This window comes from Grus americana, chromosome 1 (genome assembly GCF_028858705.1).
Source record: "Grus americana isolate bGruAme1 chromosome 1, bGruAme1.mat, whole genome shotgun sequence".
NCBI lineage: Eukaryota > Metazoa > Chordata > Aves > Gruiformes > Gruidae > Grus > Grus americana.
Genome location: NC_072852.1, coordinates 148,970,558 through 148,986,927, shown reverse-complemented (window position 1 = coordinate 148,986,927; position 16,370 = coordinate 148,970,558). Strand labels below are relative to the sequence as shown.

Genomic DNA, 16,370 nt, shown 5'->3' with positions numbered 1-16,370 from the left:
TCCATACCTTCCTCTCCTGCCCTCACTCTCCGTCTGCCTCCCCAGTGTAACTGGCACCTCAGGTACCACACTTGGCACTGCTCACTGGTCCTGTCTCACTTGGTAACAAAACTACTTGGTGTGTAAATAAATGGACTCTGCAGGGCTTACAGTAGGGACATCTGGTGGAGGACCACGCCAATTACGTTCTCGTTTAGAAATGTGTTGGCTCTCTGAAATGCATGTCTGTAACTTAGCACATTATAACAATAGAAAGAGGAAGGTCTGAGTCACATCACACGCCTGAAACTGGATCTTGAGTTGTCTTGTATTTGATGTTTATTTTACTCATGCCAGCAAGGTATTTACCGGACAACCACATAATTCTCCTCCAACACGACACTCACCCTCATGGAACATTTTTTAAAACGTCAGCCTCTTCTCTCCTCCACAAAAAGTACCGTGTTTAGTGTTAGGATAACAAAGTGTGCAAACATGGTAGTGTTGGTTAGAAGCTGCTAAAGTTTGTATTACATACATTAGAAGTGAGTAAATTTAATTTACTGACAAATCATTCAAATTGCCCACTGATTTGGTTGCGATGGAAAACAGTGCAGATTAGTGAGAACAGAGATGTACCCCAAAATAACTAGTGCTGAGAACCCCACATCCACACTGCATGTGTTTGGGAGGGGATTCCTTCAGGCCAGCTGGTCCCACAGACTCAATGTCCCTTCATGGGTGGAGAATATCTTCTGCTTGACTTTCTGTGGAAAGAGATCAAGTGTGTGCACCTGTGATGCTCTGTAGTGCAAAGCAAAAGGCAACTAGTGGTGACAACTGGGAAATTTGCTTCAAAAATCTTATCATGGTCTGAATTAAATCCCCAATGCAGGTGCAACCGCAGTGTCAAATTTTACTGTGGGACAGCCAGTGATGCCATTTGATGTTCTGTTTCTACCCGAAGCACTATCTTCTGCTTCTGCCCCACAGCACCACCACCAGTCCTCCCACTGAAGACTTTGAACCCAATACAAAATGTAGATAATGCTCAGCCTGCTTGCAAAAGAGTTGTTCTTTTTCAGTATACTGGTTCTATTAACAGCAGTATTTCTTGAAGTTCCTTTCCAACAAGGAATCTGGCAGATGAGCTATACAATTAGCATTATAAAACAAGAATTTGTTAACTTGAAGGCCAAATGAAGTCAGCAGAACACCAGATCAGTGGCTCACCTACCCGGTTTTTCTTAACACTAACCATTGCATTTCACTTAGCTACAGCCATACACACACGGACTGCAAGATGCCTTGAGAATAAGTGACATGAACCCTTGAGAGTTAGCAGGCAGAGGACTGCAAGGCAAAGACTTCAGAGTCCCTGGAAATCTACTAGCTGTGACAACCAGGACTTTGATTTACAACTGCAACACATCCATAATACCAACAGGTTCAGTAGGACCCATGAGTGACCAGCACCAGACAGGATCACCAATTTGCAGATGTCTCCGAGTGTGAAATGTTTCACAACTGGTAGGAATGCTTTCTCCCACTGCAGGAAGAATGGAGACGTCTGGGATCCGCCCTGACACAGTGCTTGTTCTTTTCTCGACCCCTTCGGCGTACCCAGTTGTAGCAGTCTCCCATGGTACTTCCTTGGTGCTCCTGCAGGAGGAGGTAACTCGTTTAAAGAGTTTGGATTTGTCCCACTGGACTGCACAGGAAAACTTCCTCTGGAGTGCCCTTTTTTAATCTTTTTCTAGAAAACAAGTATAAAAATATTCTGGAAGAAATACAGTGCAAAGAACAAAACATTCACATGTATGTCTCAACATCACAGCAAAAGAATATAGCAAATATAATAATAATAAAAATAATAATAAAATAATAATTTATGAAAGATAGCTCACATTTACAGTTGTGTGCAGTGCCACTTAGTTTTTACTTTGGGGCTGCAGCACTGTCACACTGCAGTCCTTCTCACTCTTTTGGAGTGAGCTATTGCTGACTTTTACAAACATGTCACCATTCCTGAGCTTGCTGCCATCCCTCTGTGATATCCTATCGATACACCAGGTTGAATAATCTTTGGAAAAAGCCCTTTAGGCTGCAATTTCCCAACATCTTAGTAGTTTTTGCTGGCATGTGGTAATGCATATATTTCCAGAACTTCTTGTTTGGAGCAGCAGATATAGAAGACTTCCAGGTAACGACTGGTAAAATCCGAAGAGCTTTCTTCACAACTGGAGGCAAAGTCTCTGGCTCTTGAAAAGCCTGGAACTTTATTAATACCAGTTTCATCTTTTTGTCTTCCAATGCACAGTTCACTGCTGCCTGCAGTTCAAAGATGCTTGGTCCACTGATGTAGGCTGGGCTCAAAATAATTATTGCTCGTCTGCTTTGTTTAATAGCTGTAACAACTTCATCTGTGTATGCTGGAGAAGATATGGTGATCGTTACTGCATTCTGTAATGGACTTTTTATCTTATTAGTTCCTTTATCAACAGTTAAAACTCAGAAATAAGGAAAAGCAAAAATAGGGAGCTGAGCAATCACATAGCCCCTAGAAATGTGTTTGCTATCAGAGGATACCGCAGCCATTCCTACGCAGCCTGGAGAGCACAACTTGCTGCTCAGGAGGTGGAGGGCACAGCTGAGACCTCAACACACTTTGTTGCTACTCAAACAGGGTCTCAAGGGACACTTGGACTTGTCTTTGTCTCTCTCAGGGACAAGTACTGAGGGCTTTCTAATTACTGCAGGTAGCATTGACTAAAGTTGCTCAGAAAGTAACTACTGAAATATTTGGGGCCTTCTTTTCAGGGAATGGAGTCTGCTTGCAAAGAAATTCTTAGACAAGAAGCTTTGTCTCAGCCTAGTAGCAACCACACTCAAACATACATATGCTTCAGGTGCAGGGGCCAGATATAAAGTTCAAAACACAATGAGATTTGAGCAGAAACTCCAATATCAAAATACATCATTTGCTAATCTGGTGCATGAGGTTTTTAGGAAAGTGAAAAATAATTTTAGAAAGAACTGAAAATTTTCTACCATCCACAGGGACCTTACCTCCTCCTGGAAGAATATCTCTTTCAAGAATGCATAACTTGTATCCATATTTCTTCTCCAGCATGTCTGGAAGAAGCTCCAGGGCAAATTTTTCCTCACTAATTAAAGTAGAGTCACTTTCAGAAGAGTCTAGTTTTGCATAGGACACAAATGCATCAAATTCTTTGCCATCTGAAAGAAATAAATAAGTAACACTGTATACGTTAACAAGGCTGTCTGAAGCATTCAGCTTCTTTCTTAATGTTCAGTTTTCATTTATATCTATTTAAGTAGGCACAACACAAACCTAAAATTATCACCTGTTCATGAAGTACAGCCATCCAGTTACCCAAAGCCAACCCTTGCTCCTCACTGTCTTGCAAATTTTGTAGGCATACACTACCAAAGCAAAGGAGGAAGCTACAGATGATGCAAGGGAGTTTAAACCAGGCACATTTCTGCATTTTCACAAACATGGTCCAGTTTTCACTAGTAGATGATCTGGCCCCTTCCAGGCAAAATCCATGTTGTAGGGAATGATTCCCAATCTTTTCTCTCATTTCCCCAATGCTGATTCCGAAAATACTAATCGACGCAGAACCTACTTTGAAGATATAGTGAATTTTAAAGGAACAATGCTCTTAGATATCAGTTGCTTCAGAAGATGTACTGTTTTCATATGCTGTTACATTTGTATTCAGAGAGACTGGTGCAAGTGGCAAAGCCCAAGTCTGATCCAAATATCAACTCAGAGGCTGGGTACTGACAAGTTTCTGAAATTTGTTTCAGTGTCATTAGAAGAAAATGTTTGTGAGGTGCAGACCAAAAATATATAAAGAACTTTTCTCAGCTTTGAAACACTCTGGTACCAATGACCTGAGTTAGGCCCATTCTTAACTACAAGCAAATCTGATCTATTTGCTAGATAAAATTTGAACTACACTTGAGGAAGGAGGAAGGAATTGCTGGTGGAAGCAAAAGGCACAGTGGACTTTTAGTCTGGTTTCCCATATGTGGTTGCTTGATGCCATTTACGGCGTCTTAAGGTTGATGGGACTGCCAAATTTGACATGGGAACTATTGGAGACTTAAATCTTTTGGAATGGCAGGACATCCTCAGGCAGTACAAATGACATCAGACACCTGTGTTCAATCAGCTGAGTTGTATCATATGTCAATATAGTTAATAGAAACCAGAAAGAAACTCAGCTGTTTAGAGTCCTACAGCAGGGTGCTGTTGCCTGGTGAGCTGGCAAGCTCTATAGATTTCACCATATTGACTACATCTTCACTGCATGGGAACTGAGACATCTACCTCCAGCACAGACACCTAAGTAATGGTGTTGAGTATCACCCCGTGCCTCAGTGTTAATCTCCTGATTTCTGTCCCTGGATATAAGATTAGGACCACAAACCTGAGACAGATCCATCAGGCTCCCACAGGATCTAGAAGAGCCCATATGGATTCCAGAGAGCAAAGGAAAACTAATGACATGCATGGCCTGGGGTTGAACAGCTACATTCAGAACCAGCACGTAGCAGAAAGTATGTTATCAAAAGAAAACATAGGTGTGCAGATTAGGTTTAGAGGCCAAGAATATGATTAGACAACACACATTACATCTCTGCTCCTCCCCTCTGCTCCTGGCCACACACTTCCACCACTTCCTTCTACTGGTGCTGAAGCTCTTGTGGTAACAGAGGAAGCTGATTCACTTTGCTAGCTACTCACAGTCTTTTACTGAGTTATTTTTCTGCCAAGTTGAGCCAATTTAAACCCACAAGAGTGAATCACCAACAGCAGGCACGCAGGACTAGTGTGGGACTTGAAGGTGGGGCAACAAGTGTGAGATTGGTTTAGCTGAACTTCAACTACATGCTGAATTGAAGCTCCTTTGAAAACAGTTTTTAAATGACAATAAATTGCACTACAAGCCAAATATTCCTCATTTCACCCACAGAGGTCACTACAATCATATTAGACAACAACCATTAGTAAATACTTCACCATTTTCCTTTATAATATTATTATTACAATAGCAAGTTAAAACCACATATACAGTAAGCATCACTAGGATTTTTTCCCCTGTAATTGTACAGGACAGTTACAACCTGAGGAACTTTTGGCACAAACATTCAAGATGCCCAAAGGGTAGGAAATGACGAATACTTGAGTTGAGCAAAGTGACTGCATATGTGATCTATAAATGTTAGTATGACAGTTTCTGCATTGTTTCTTTCTCCTTGTGGAAGAAAGAAAGATTTTTAAGAGGTATATCTGAATTGGCTAAGGAGGGTTAGAGAGGCATGAGAAAAAAGGTGACCTTAATTCTGTCTTCAACTACCAAATAGGAGGGTACAGAGATGATGGAGACAGATTCTTCTCTGAGGTGTGCAGTGATAGGAGAAAAAGTAACAGACACAAGATGCAACAAGGGAAATTCTCATTAGATGTTAGTGAAAAAGTATGCACTGTGAGAGTGGTCAAACACTGGAGCACGTTGTCCAGACAGTTTGTGGATTCTCCATCTACAAGGTCCTGAGCAATCTGGCCTAGGATGGCTCTGCTTTGAGCAGGGTGTGGGATCAGACAACTCCTGGGGGTCCCTTCCAACCTTGTGGGATTCTGCAGTTCTCTGATTCTGCACTAAGAGGGGTGGAAGAGAAGAAATGATGGAAAGGAAGAAGTGGCAAAGTTAAGTCATAACTGCTGCTTTGCTGCTCTATGAGAAAGCCCTTCCAGACCTCAGGTGACTTGATATGTATCCACATAAAGTGAGAAGGACATAATCCTGCAGGTGAGAACACATTTTATGACCAAAACATATCTGGGTAGGCACAGTTGGTCTGCAGAGCCCGTGCCCCCGTGCTGCAAATGGTGCTGTGTGCATGCGGCACGTGAGAGCCGGGGAGCAGGACAGAGGCTGCCACGGTGGAACCTGACGGTGTCTTCAATGCACAAGTCTTGGCAGGTCTGTCTCTGTCCTACCGACAGAGAGGGTGAGCTCTAAGGGGACTTTCCAGAGGTTCTTAAATCGGTTTGTTACCAAATAGAGGGGAAATTTTGAGTGATTTCCCAAATCACTTTTGCTAGCTGCCTTAGGGCTCACAAAAATATTTTCCAAAGGGCAGTTAATTGTCTCATTGCGTATGTATTTATAGATATCTAGATACAGTTATTACACACTCACATATAATCGACATATACACATGCAAACACAAAAGCAGACTCAGACACCTATATCTCAAGCTGCATCAAGACTGAAGAATTTTTAGAAAAATTTTCTTGGGCACATACTATCAGATTTCTTTCAATCCATGTAAGAAAATAAAATGTTAAATTCTTTGAAGTAGGCATTGTCATTTCTGATATATTTTTACATTGCCTACTATGTTGAAGGCCCATTTTAGCTGAGATGCTAAATGGCAATGCTTCTATGGAGATTTGAAATATTGGAAGCTGATCAGTCTGGTGTAAATGTCAAGATGGTCAACATAATTTTTAGAAAGGAAATACGAATATTTCCCAAATGTACACTTCTTAGTTGGTGCCCTATATCATCTTCTTTCTCTCCTTTGTTTATTCTTCTGAGAAATTAGTTGGATTCAAGTGAAAAATACAATAGACTCTAGAGTCCTTCAGTTAGTTCTGCAAGGACATTTGATTCTTGTCCACAGGTTCTGTTGAACACTTTGGGAGAATGAGTTTAAAATGTTGGAGATGCTCTATTATTCCCTGCAAAGTGACTGCCAAAATTCAACTTTCTACTCTAATCTTCCATGGGTAATTTAGGGACCTTGTAAAAGGCTAACTGTGACATTTCACTTGGTGTCAGATATTTCCTCCACACTGCTGGGCTTTTTTTCCATCTGAATCTGCTGAACATCTTGCTAGCTTTAACAGTCTTTATATCATCTCAAAGAGAACGGGGTCATTAAGATAATTTAATTAAATGGTTAATTCACACCAGATTAATCCACATGGCAAAAGACAGTAGAAAAACTGGAGAAAATTAATATTATATAATGTTTCTTACCTCCTGTAGTTTCGTTGTGGACCAGATAACTTCGGTACATCAGCACTATTTCAATCCAGTGCTGGTAAATAAAGGCAGTGCACAAAAGTAATGCAAATAGAGTAGAAATGGCACTGCATAGTACATATAAGCGAAACGCTGTAGAAAGAAAAGGGTCTATCATAACTCAGGCTTTCCAAAATAATGTTGACACTTAGATGAAAAACTCAGTCCAGAAATGGGGGCAAAACATCTCACAATCTTCATTCTTGCCCCGCTGGCAAACTTTAGGGAAGTCAGGAATTCATTTAGCTGCAAACTTTAACATAGAGGTTCAGTCTGCCATCAGGGGCCTTTTTCAAATGGTATCTCTTTGATATAGTACGAAAAGCCAATCTGTGACAGGAGGCACAGAGAAAGTGGTCTGTGGGTACACTCAGCAGGGCTGAAAGTAATCGTCGCTTGAGATGGAAAAGTCACATCAAAACACACATAGCTGCATGCACTGCCCTGCTGGAGGCTTCCTGTGCCGCACCAGTGAGGAACCTCCACTGTGAACTATGGTTCAATGGTTTAATTTCCACATTGATTCTGGTTTTGGCCTTTGCTTGAAAGGCTGCCACATTCATATCAGCTATGGTAACTTCTCAGAAACATGCATGCTAAGGATTGGGGAAACAAAAAGAAATGTCCTACGAAAATCAAGGAATACTATTGCTTTCAGCAGCCGCTCTGCTTCAGTTTACTAGATTGCCTATTAATGTTCAGGGATACTATTCTCCTCTTCTTCCTCCCAGTTACTCTCCGGCTCCCACTTGGCCCACTTGCCTGCAGTAAGTCCCCAGATACCCCCGTCCTTCTGAATAGTCCTCAGAATAACGTGCCTTTCCAGACATCTGACAAATCAAACTTTTCCCATCCTGCTTCAAGAAACTTCTGCAGCTGGCAAAAAAAGCCAGAGTCAATGGGGAATGAATTTGTAGCAGTGAGTAAATCAAAATGTGTCTTCAAGGGCAAATAATCATCCATCGACAGTTTTACCTCTCTGCTTTCTTTTCAGCTGGATCACAGCCGTGGCGTTCCCCACTGAATTCTCAGCAAAGCACGTGAAGTTGCTTCGGAGGTCCCTTTCGGTAACTTCTTTCAGTTTCGCAACATGAAGAAGTGTGTGCCCCTTTAAACTTTTTGAATAAACGCTAAGGAGAAAAATAATATGTTTTTGCATAATACCTTTGCTGTTCATTCGCACAATCCCCAAAAGTCTTAAATACAAAGAAAGAGGAGCTTGCAACTTTTTAACATTCAGCTTAAACTTTTAACGATGATGTAATATTCTGGTTTGAACTTCCTTTTGGTTTTTACATTGTAAGAAAATACTAACCTCAAAGGTCTGCAGACTGAAAGGTTTATTCTTAATTCATCAGCTGAGCAAAATACTTAAGCACTTGCCTAGTTTTATATATATAGCCCACTTTGACTTCTATAAGATTATTTGTGTTTTTCTAAGATGTAAAAAATTCCCCCAGGGCAAAGGCAGGGAAATAAAACTTCAAAAAGGAGCCCTAAGAGAGGACTAGCTGGGCAAAAAGACTGAGCAGCACAGCCTCTTGCACAGGGGTAAAAAGCCCGAGGACAAGATGGGCAAACAGAATAAGACAAATACAAAGCACGGAAGTATAGGAAATGAAGAGGTAACAGGAATCCATTTGGGGCTAAGCAAGGGTTATAGGGAACAGATCTGTGTCTCAAGCACTCGAGAATAATCAGGGTTTCGGAGTCTCAGCACTTCTCTTTGAAAGCCACAAGTACTGGTGTGTCTGGGTGGTCCTGAAGGTGCCTCACATCATACCACTGCAAAATGACAGCCTACCATGGCCCTGCGTCTGCTAACTCCAGATACATAGGCATGAACATGGGCAAGGATTCAACCTGTACTGAAAGTCTGTTGGGAAAGTTTTATTCATTTGGGTTTTTAAAAAATAAACAAACAGAAATTGTATGCACACAAAAAGCTAAAAACTTGGTAAGAAGAACATTACAAAGCTAAACATTCAAAAGTTAGGAAAATCCAATTTCCAATCTACCTCATGAGTGAGTGTGTGTGTGATATCATCATTTGTTATTTTTCTTCATATGACTCCTATTAAGAACTTGATTTTAGCAGTTCAGGGCTTTTTCTTCCCCCAGTGTACAGAAAAGTTTTCCCATGAGGATGAGTCAGGGCTGTGTAGTGACAGACACACTTGCCTGTGTTGCCTCCCCTATGTTTCTTGCCCAAGTTGGACACTGCATAAGTGAATGAGACAGGGAAGTACAGGAAGGAAAGGGAAGCACAGTGACTGTTTGGATTGTCCCCAAGTCACAGAAAACCTTTCCTCCACACGTTGCTTCTCTGCAGGGTCTGGTTAATTCTTGCCAGGAAAGGCTCCCAAAATTCAGTGTCCTGAAATTCAGTGCTGCAAGTCGTCAGACTGACTCAATAAACACACCCAACATCTGAGGCACCCAAACTCCTTTCAATGCCCACAGTACTGTTTTACTGATCTGGTTTATTCCCCACTCAGAGACAGCTTCCAAAGAGAGATTACGTGAGTTGCTAGCAGGGCACAACAGAGGGAATGCTTGAAAACAGCCGATGCAGGCACAGGCAGCCAAGCACCATTCATGTTGAAGCTGTCAGAGTTAAGATTGCACAGAAACTTTGAGATTTTGACTTTATGGCCATCAATATGTGCTTCTGTATGTGAAGTGCATGTGCCTGTCACATGCTGATGGACATACACATAGATGTGTTGAAGAACAGAGCCCTCTGAGTTTCTTTCAGTAAAAGGTACTCAGTAAAGCTGTTGTAGAAGGATTTTTACAGTTACTGACTGTAGTAGTAATCAGACTACTGGTTTTTTTCTTACCTTGTTTCCTGACTCAATTTCTCATTTATATTTTCTTTGTTGTTTCTTTTCCATGTTACCCTCATCAGAGAAACTCTTTCAAACCCAAACTGTACACGGCATTCCAATTCAAGTGGCTTTCCTGGAACAAATTAGCACAGGAAAACCATGCATGGAGGTCAGCAGAATATTTTTCTCTTAAATAGCCTGGGATCTGTATAACACATGATGCTTCTTTTAATAGTGACAAAGATACATATCAAGGAAAAAACGACATTTTCTGTAAAATTCTCATACTCCTAGAAAGCAAAGCTGTTTTGCTTTATCAAGACCTATCATTATCTGTCAATACTTCATTTAAACGTTTTCTTTCACTTTCAGGTGAGGAATTGAAACTTACCAAGCTCTGCTTCGAGGATCACCACACCATTGGGATACAAGAAGTTTGGTGGATGGATAGTGGGTTTTGCTGCAATTAACAGGAATACTGTTAATACTATAATGCTATCATCAGTGCAAAAGACCAGAGAAAATATTACATTTTCAAATGTTAGGAGGAATTTAGACACCTAAATCCAAGAGGATGATTTACAGTTGTTGAGGTGTCTGAGAGTGCACAAATAAGGGAGTTTTGACGACAAAACTTATGTAGCTACTTAAACATCTGCTGTCTCAGTCATTCTGAGGCATTGATCCTGCCCCTCTAACTCTGCTCTTGTGAGAGCCCACCTGGAGTACTGCGTCCAGCTCTGGGGGCCCCAGTACAGGAGAGACATCGAGCTGTTGGAGCGAGTCCAGAGGAGGGCCACGAAGCTGATCAGAGGGCTGGAGCACCTCTCCTATAAGGACAGGCTGAGAGAGTTGGGGTTGTTCAGCCTGGAGAAGAGAAGGCTCCGGGGAGACCTTACAGAAACCTTCCAGTACCTCAAGGGGCCTACAGGAAAGCTGGAGAGGGACTGTTTATCAGGGATTGTAGTGACAGGACAAGGGGTAATGGGTTTAAGCTGAAGGAGGGTCGATTTTAGATTAGGTGTTAGGAAGAAATTCTTCACTATGAGGGTGGTGAGGCACTGGAACAGGTTGCCCAGAGAAGCTGTGGATGCCCCCTCCCTGGAAGTGTTCAAGGCCAGGTTGGATGGGGCTTTGGGCAACCTGGTCTAGTGGAGGGTGTCCCTGCCCATGGCAGGGGGCTTGGAACTGGATGATCTTTGAGGTCCCTTCCAACCCAAACCATTCTATAATTCTATGATTCTATGATTGCCATCTTATATGAGCTGAGGAGCTCAGCATCTATCCTGCACTTAAGGTTATTTAGGATTCAGAAATTAAGCCCCTGCCTTGCAAAACTCCCCAAAGGATGCAAACCTCATACCAGCTGCCTGCCAAGCCCCATTCCATGCCCAGTAAGTGTACATACAGCACACACACCTCATTCGCTTTAAATACACAGCACAGATATTTGCATTACAATAACCGTGCTTTTTTTCAAAATAAGGGCTGCCAAAGGACACAGATAATGACACCCACAGTTCATGCAATCTACTTATCAACTACGCAGGCTCCGGGAAAACAGCCCAAAGAGGCTAAAACCCACAGCTCTGGTATTCTAGGAAAGTCCCATTGTGCAGGAAATGGTGCCACACAACACTTTTTTCTTAAAACCAAGCCACAGCAGAGAAATGTATGCAAGATCGGGGAGGTGTATGTGTACATAGCACCTTTCAAGTGTTTTTCTGACTGTGCTGTGTAGTGAGGGAAAAGAACTGAGAAGCTCAGTGTGTTAGCACAGGTTCAGGCAGATCAGAATAAATGCAGAGCTAGTCCATGCCTTCTTGGAAAATATTGTGGGAATATAGCCAGAGAGAACAGTGAAAGAGCACCAGATGTTGTAACCCAGCACACAGAGGTCTCAAAAGTTGGTTTCCAGACATGGTTTCCACGCCCTGTCCTGATGGGGTATATATTTTTTTCCCATGACTTCTTAGTACTAAATGCATCAAACATCTGCAAAAAAGGGACCAGCTATTTCAGAGGGGTGCTTTCCTCACTAGACCATGGAATTTCAGCAGAGTGGTGTCCTCACTAGGCCACAGAACCAGGTTGCCTCACCTGACACCTTTCTTTCGCTCCCTGAATCTTGTTCTCCCTTCCACAGAGTGGCCCACTTTCCACCAGCATGCTGAGAATAGGTCCTGTGCTATTGTCATACAGAAACACCTGTACTGGGTCCACCCACCTCAGGATATAGAATAGGTGTAGCTATGCTTTCCTCTGGGACCTGTGATTGACTGGAGTGACAGGAGTGTCTGGTGAGACTGTCTTACAGAACTCAATCACAGATATCTGAAGAAAAGCATAACCACACCTCTCTTCTGGCAAACTAAACAGAGTCTCCCTTGTTTGTGATCCTGAGCTGCTAGCATGCTCCCTTGCACAGTGTTGACATTGTCCAACAGCACTCTGCCAGGCAATATCTGGGCTTCGCCTGAAGGGCATCAGAGAACAGTAAATATTATGGAAAAGGTCACCATAATTTGAAGGAGAATATAAGGCCATGCCATATCACTGTGCCATAGAGTTCTGGCCAGTTTTATTTAGTAATCCATACAAAGCCTAAAAGAACAGGTAAAGCAGGCAGTGATGCTTTCTCCCAGACAGCACATGCAACAACAAACGGCTTGTTTTTTAGTTAGATTGCTCACAGGTCTCCTGTTTCCTCTGCTGTTAAAAAGTTATGTGGAAGATGGGCAGTGGTCCCACCAACATCACCTTCTTCATCATTGTCAAGTGAAAAAAATGAAGGTCTCATCCATGCCACAATGAACAATTTTGTTATCTAACTTCTACTTGCACATGCTCCTGTATTTCAGAGACAAAGATACACTGCTTTTGTCCACATTTCCCATGCAGGATTAGCACTCCTCCCTCCTAGTATGCAAATATCTTCCTTACACACCCCATACAGTACATGAAGAACATTGGCACCAGTTGGAGTTTATGAATTCTACTCCCAGATCAAGAGATCTAAATCCTTTTGTAGATTTGATCCCCACTGTTAGGAACTACAATAAATCCAAGGCAGAATTAGATCTTGAAAATGATTGCATTGTATGCTACATGTTATTACTGAACATTGAAGGTTCTAGTCAATGTCCCAAAATGTCCTCAGAATACTTGGAAGAGGATTTTAATGACCATGTGGCTAATTCAGTTTATGGGTTTTTCAGAACAAGAGCCTGAACAAAAGACATATATAGGGTAGGAAAGAATAGAGAAAATATACTTTACTTGAGGTATTTTATTCTGAGTTACTATATTACTCACCAATGACTTCTACTGTTACTACTGTTCTCATCGTCCACTTGGTAGTGTTGTCATATAGAGTGTAATCACACACATATATTCCAGCATCTGTGGCATAGGTTGGATTCAAGTAGATTTCATTATGCTTAAGCTTTAGGCTTGGTCTGCTCTTCCTATGTTTTATCTGATGACCGTTCTAAGGAAAAGAAAAGAATATCAAGGAATTATAAGTCCTTTTTTTGTTGTTGTTGCTGTTATTAGATTATATTTTAAGATATTTGGATTGGATTATCTCGGCAGTAGGGCTAAGCCAAACTCTTTCCACTGAAGGCCAAAAAAAGATTTATTAGTCTGAGGACATTTGTCAATTATATTAAATGTGGTCTATAATATGTGAATACTGTTGTCTTTTTTTAAAAATTAGTTAAAATTTGTGGTTGTTGAGAGAAATGTGAAATAATGAACCTAATGTAAATTAAACTCCTATAACTAAAGAGCAACAAAAAGGAACACTTTTTTGATGGACTGGGTATTCTTTATTTTGTAAATAAAATATTTTGAAAACATTTTCATGTTCTTTTATGAGAAATAAATCATGGGTTTGGATTGTCTGAAATATTGACAACACTGCCATTACTTTGAAAAGGATGAAAACTGATAATTCTTTGAAAAGCACTCCTATTTTTCAGCTTAGTGTATTGATATTCTCTAAGACCACTGAGTGTTTTTCTTAAATTCCTGAAAAAAATCCACTAACACAAAATGGAAAGAATCTCCTTAAATTCAGTGGGCTTCAGATCAAGATGTAGGTAAAGATACACCTCATTTAAAGTTTGAAAGTAAATGAAGAGTAACTTTGGCTAGATCACAATTCTACTTATAGAATAAATAATGTAAATAATACCAGGTAGTAAAATGCACAATTGAAATTGCAATCATTTTCATTTGCTCATTTATACAGGTTTAGATGGTATATTGCAATCCTTACAAACACAATAACAATAAATTTTACCTTGCAAGTATTTTAGTGGTCATTTGAAAAAGAGTAAGTCAATAATGTTTCAGTGGAATAGTGTTGCATTAAAAATAAGGGGATTGGAAAGAACAATTTGAAACATTAATCTTAAAAGATTTTTTTTCTAACAAAGCCACTTTTTCCTTAGTACATTTGATATTTTCAGAATTTAAAATGTCAAAACAAAACTTAAAATTTAAAATGTCAATCATATGTCATTTTTTTACTAAACTTATTTTGATTCTCAATTACTTCAGTTTGTTAGCTGAAGAGAATGCATTTCTAGGCTTCTATTTCATGGAATATTATTTTGGGTGTGGCAAATTTCTTCAAAACTCTTACTTACAGACTTGATATATAGCAAGTCAAGATTCTACTTTTGGGTTGAATTTCTCAGGCTGCATTGTCTGCCAAAGAAGAGTTCAAGAACCTATGGCACATGAGCATTAACTAGACCTAAATCTATACCTCCAGTGAGCTTTTTAGAATGCTCGAATGACTCTTACCTTGTACCATTTTACATCTGGCTCTTTTGTATGGCTGTAGCATTTTGTCCCAGGACAAGTTATTGAATTGCTTTTGCCAGCAGTGAGAGATAGCACATTTGTGTCATAACCTGAACATTTTGCCGCCACCTTTGTTTGAACCTCCAAAACAATTTTGAGACATGGCATTTTTTCCCTGAGTGATGCAGAAAAAAAAGTTAAATATTTAGTACACAAAACAAAACAATTAGTTCTCATCTAGAAATATAAGCCTTTTGCTCCATTACATACCATATCATACAGATGTACACTCCGGAAGCGTTGTCCCTTACTGGTTTAAACCAAAGTGCATCCCCTTGGAGAGCAGGATTAGAGCTTTCCTTGATAGCCTTCAGTGACTCTCTACCTTTCTGATGCCAGAACCATTTCACCTTATGTTGTTTTAGAAGTGAGTTGTTATAAGAGTGGTTAGCATCTCTATCTGGTAAAGTGCATTGTAAAACAAACTCCTCATCACTAATTGCATGATACCATATTTGAGGTTCAACATGGGAACATCCTGAAAGGCAGGACAATAAGATATCAGTACCACCTGAAAGAGCACACAGTCAACATGTTCAAAAAATAATTAAAATTAGGAATACTACAAAAATACAACTTTACCTTTCTTTGTGTTAAATAATTTTTTATGTGACTGGATGCTAGGCTAATAGAGAACTGATTTCCTTAAATGTGGAATCTGCCAATGTTCTCAAAAGCTTATTGAAAGGTTTATTAGGCCTTTTTCAAAAGCCTAATGTGAAAATAGCTTAAAATTTTTAGTGAACTGAAGATTTTCACATGGGTGCTGACCTGTCAAACTTCAACCCTATAGAAGAGCAGATGTAGCTCTTCTAGCTCTCCCCATAATAATGGAGAAGGGATTCACACAAACCTGAAGAAGCGGAGCCTGCCTGCCACAGTGCCTATTTAGGCTAAGATTGACAAGCATTATCATCTCACTGCTTTCAAATCTTTCCGCTCTTATGTTTCAGTTACTGCCACTAATATTAGACAAATTTTTGGATTCTGAAAGCCTTGGTCACCCATTCTAACCCCAAATTCTCTAAAGGCTGACCAGCCTTGCTGTGTAACCCCTCCTGCCAGTCAGGATGTGGTAACCCGTGAAAGTATGGCAGGATTTCACTTCAGCAGAAGGGAGGGCACGAATTCTTCGGTTCCTCGCCTGCCCACCTGGGAGGCTCTTCGCAGTTTCAGTTTCTCTCTGCGAACTGAACTGGATCAAGCTCCTCCAGATCGATCGTGTGGGTGGAGGACTTTGATACAACAGTCTCACCCTGCCTTTCTCTTCCTTCTCCCTCCCAAGAGGCCTGGACCAGCTGCTGGAGACTTCAAGAAGTCACAGAAGAAATTCATTTGCTCCATTCAATTCTCAGAAATTCTCCTTTACATTTACTCTTTTCTTTTCATTGGGGAACTGAATTTTGAATCCTACTTAGGGTAAACTGTATTACCGGTACTTAAAAAGCTTGCAGAAAGGCTAGAAACAGCTGTTTGCCTGAAATGAGCATGAACAGGTGCATGAAAAATCTCATGAAGGCATGGCAAAATGCAGATTCACTTTTCTCAGCTGTCA

The 16,370-nt window shown here is 40.7% G+C and overlaps 1 protein-coding gene across 1 annotated transcript in view; it reads right to left on the bottom strand.

Annotated features, from left to right (window-relative positions):
- Window positions 1–355: 355 nt before the first annotated feature.
- Window positions 356–16,370, bottom strand: part of IL18RAP (interleukin 18 receptor accessory protein) — a 54,666-nt gene continuing 38,651 nt past the window's right edge. The window contains exons 15-23 of the mRNA XM_054812009.1: window positions 15,026–15,293; window positions 14,756–14,930; window positions 13,256–13,430; window positions 10,332–10,400; window positions 9,953–10,073; window positions 8,085–8,239; window positions 7,065–7,202; window positions 3,049–3,219; window positions 356–2,411 (exon numbers count right to left, since the gene is read on the bottom strand). Of these exons, the coding sequence (XP_054667984.1) occupies window positions 2,038–2,411; window positions 3,049–3,219; window positions 7,065–7,202; window positions 8,085–8,239; window positions 9,953–10,073; window positions 10,332–10,400; window positions 13,256–13,430; window positions 14,756–14,930; window positions 15,026–15,293 (1,646 nt within the window). The 3' untranslated portion in view covers window positions 356–2,037. The remainder of the gene's footprint in view (window positions 2,412–3,048; window positions 3,220–7,064; window positions 7,203–8,084; window positions 8,240–9,952; window positions 10,074–10,331; window positions 10,401–13,255; window positions 13,431–14,755; window positions 14,931–15,025; window positions 15,294–16,370) is intronic.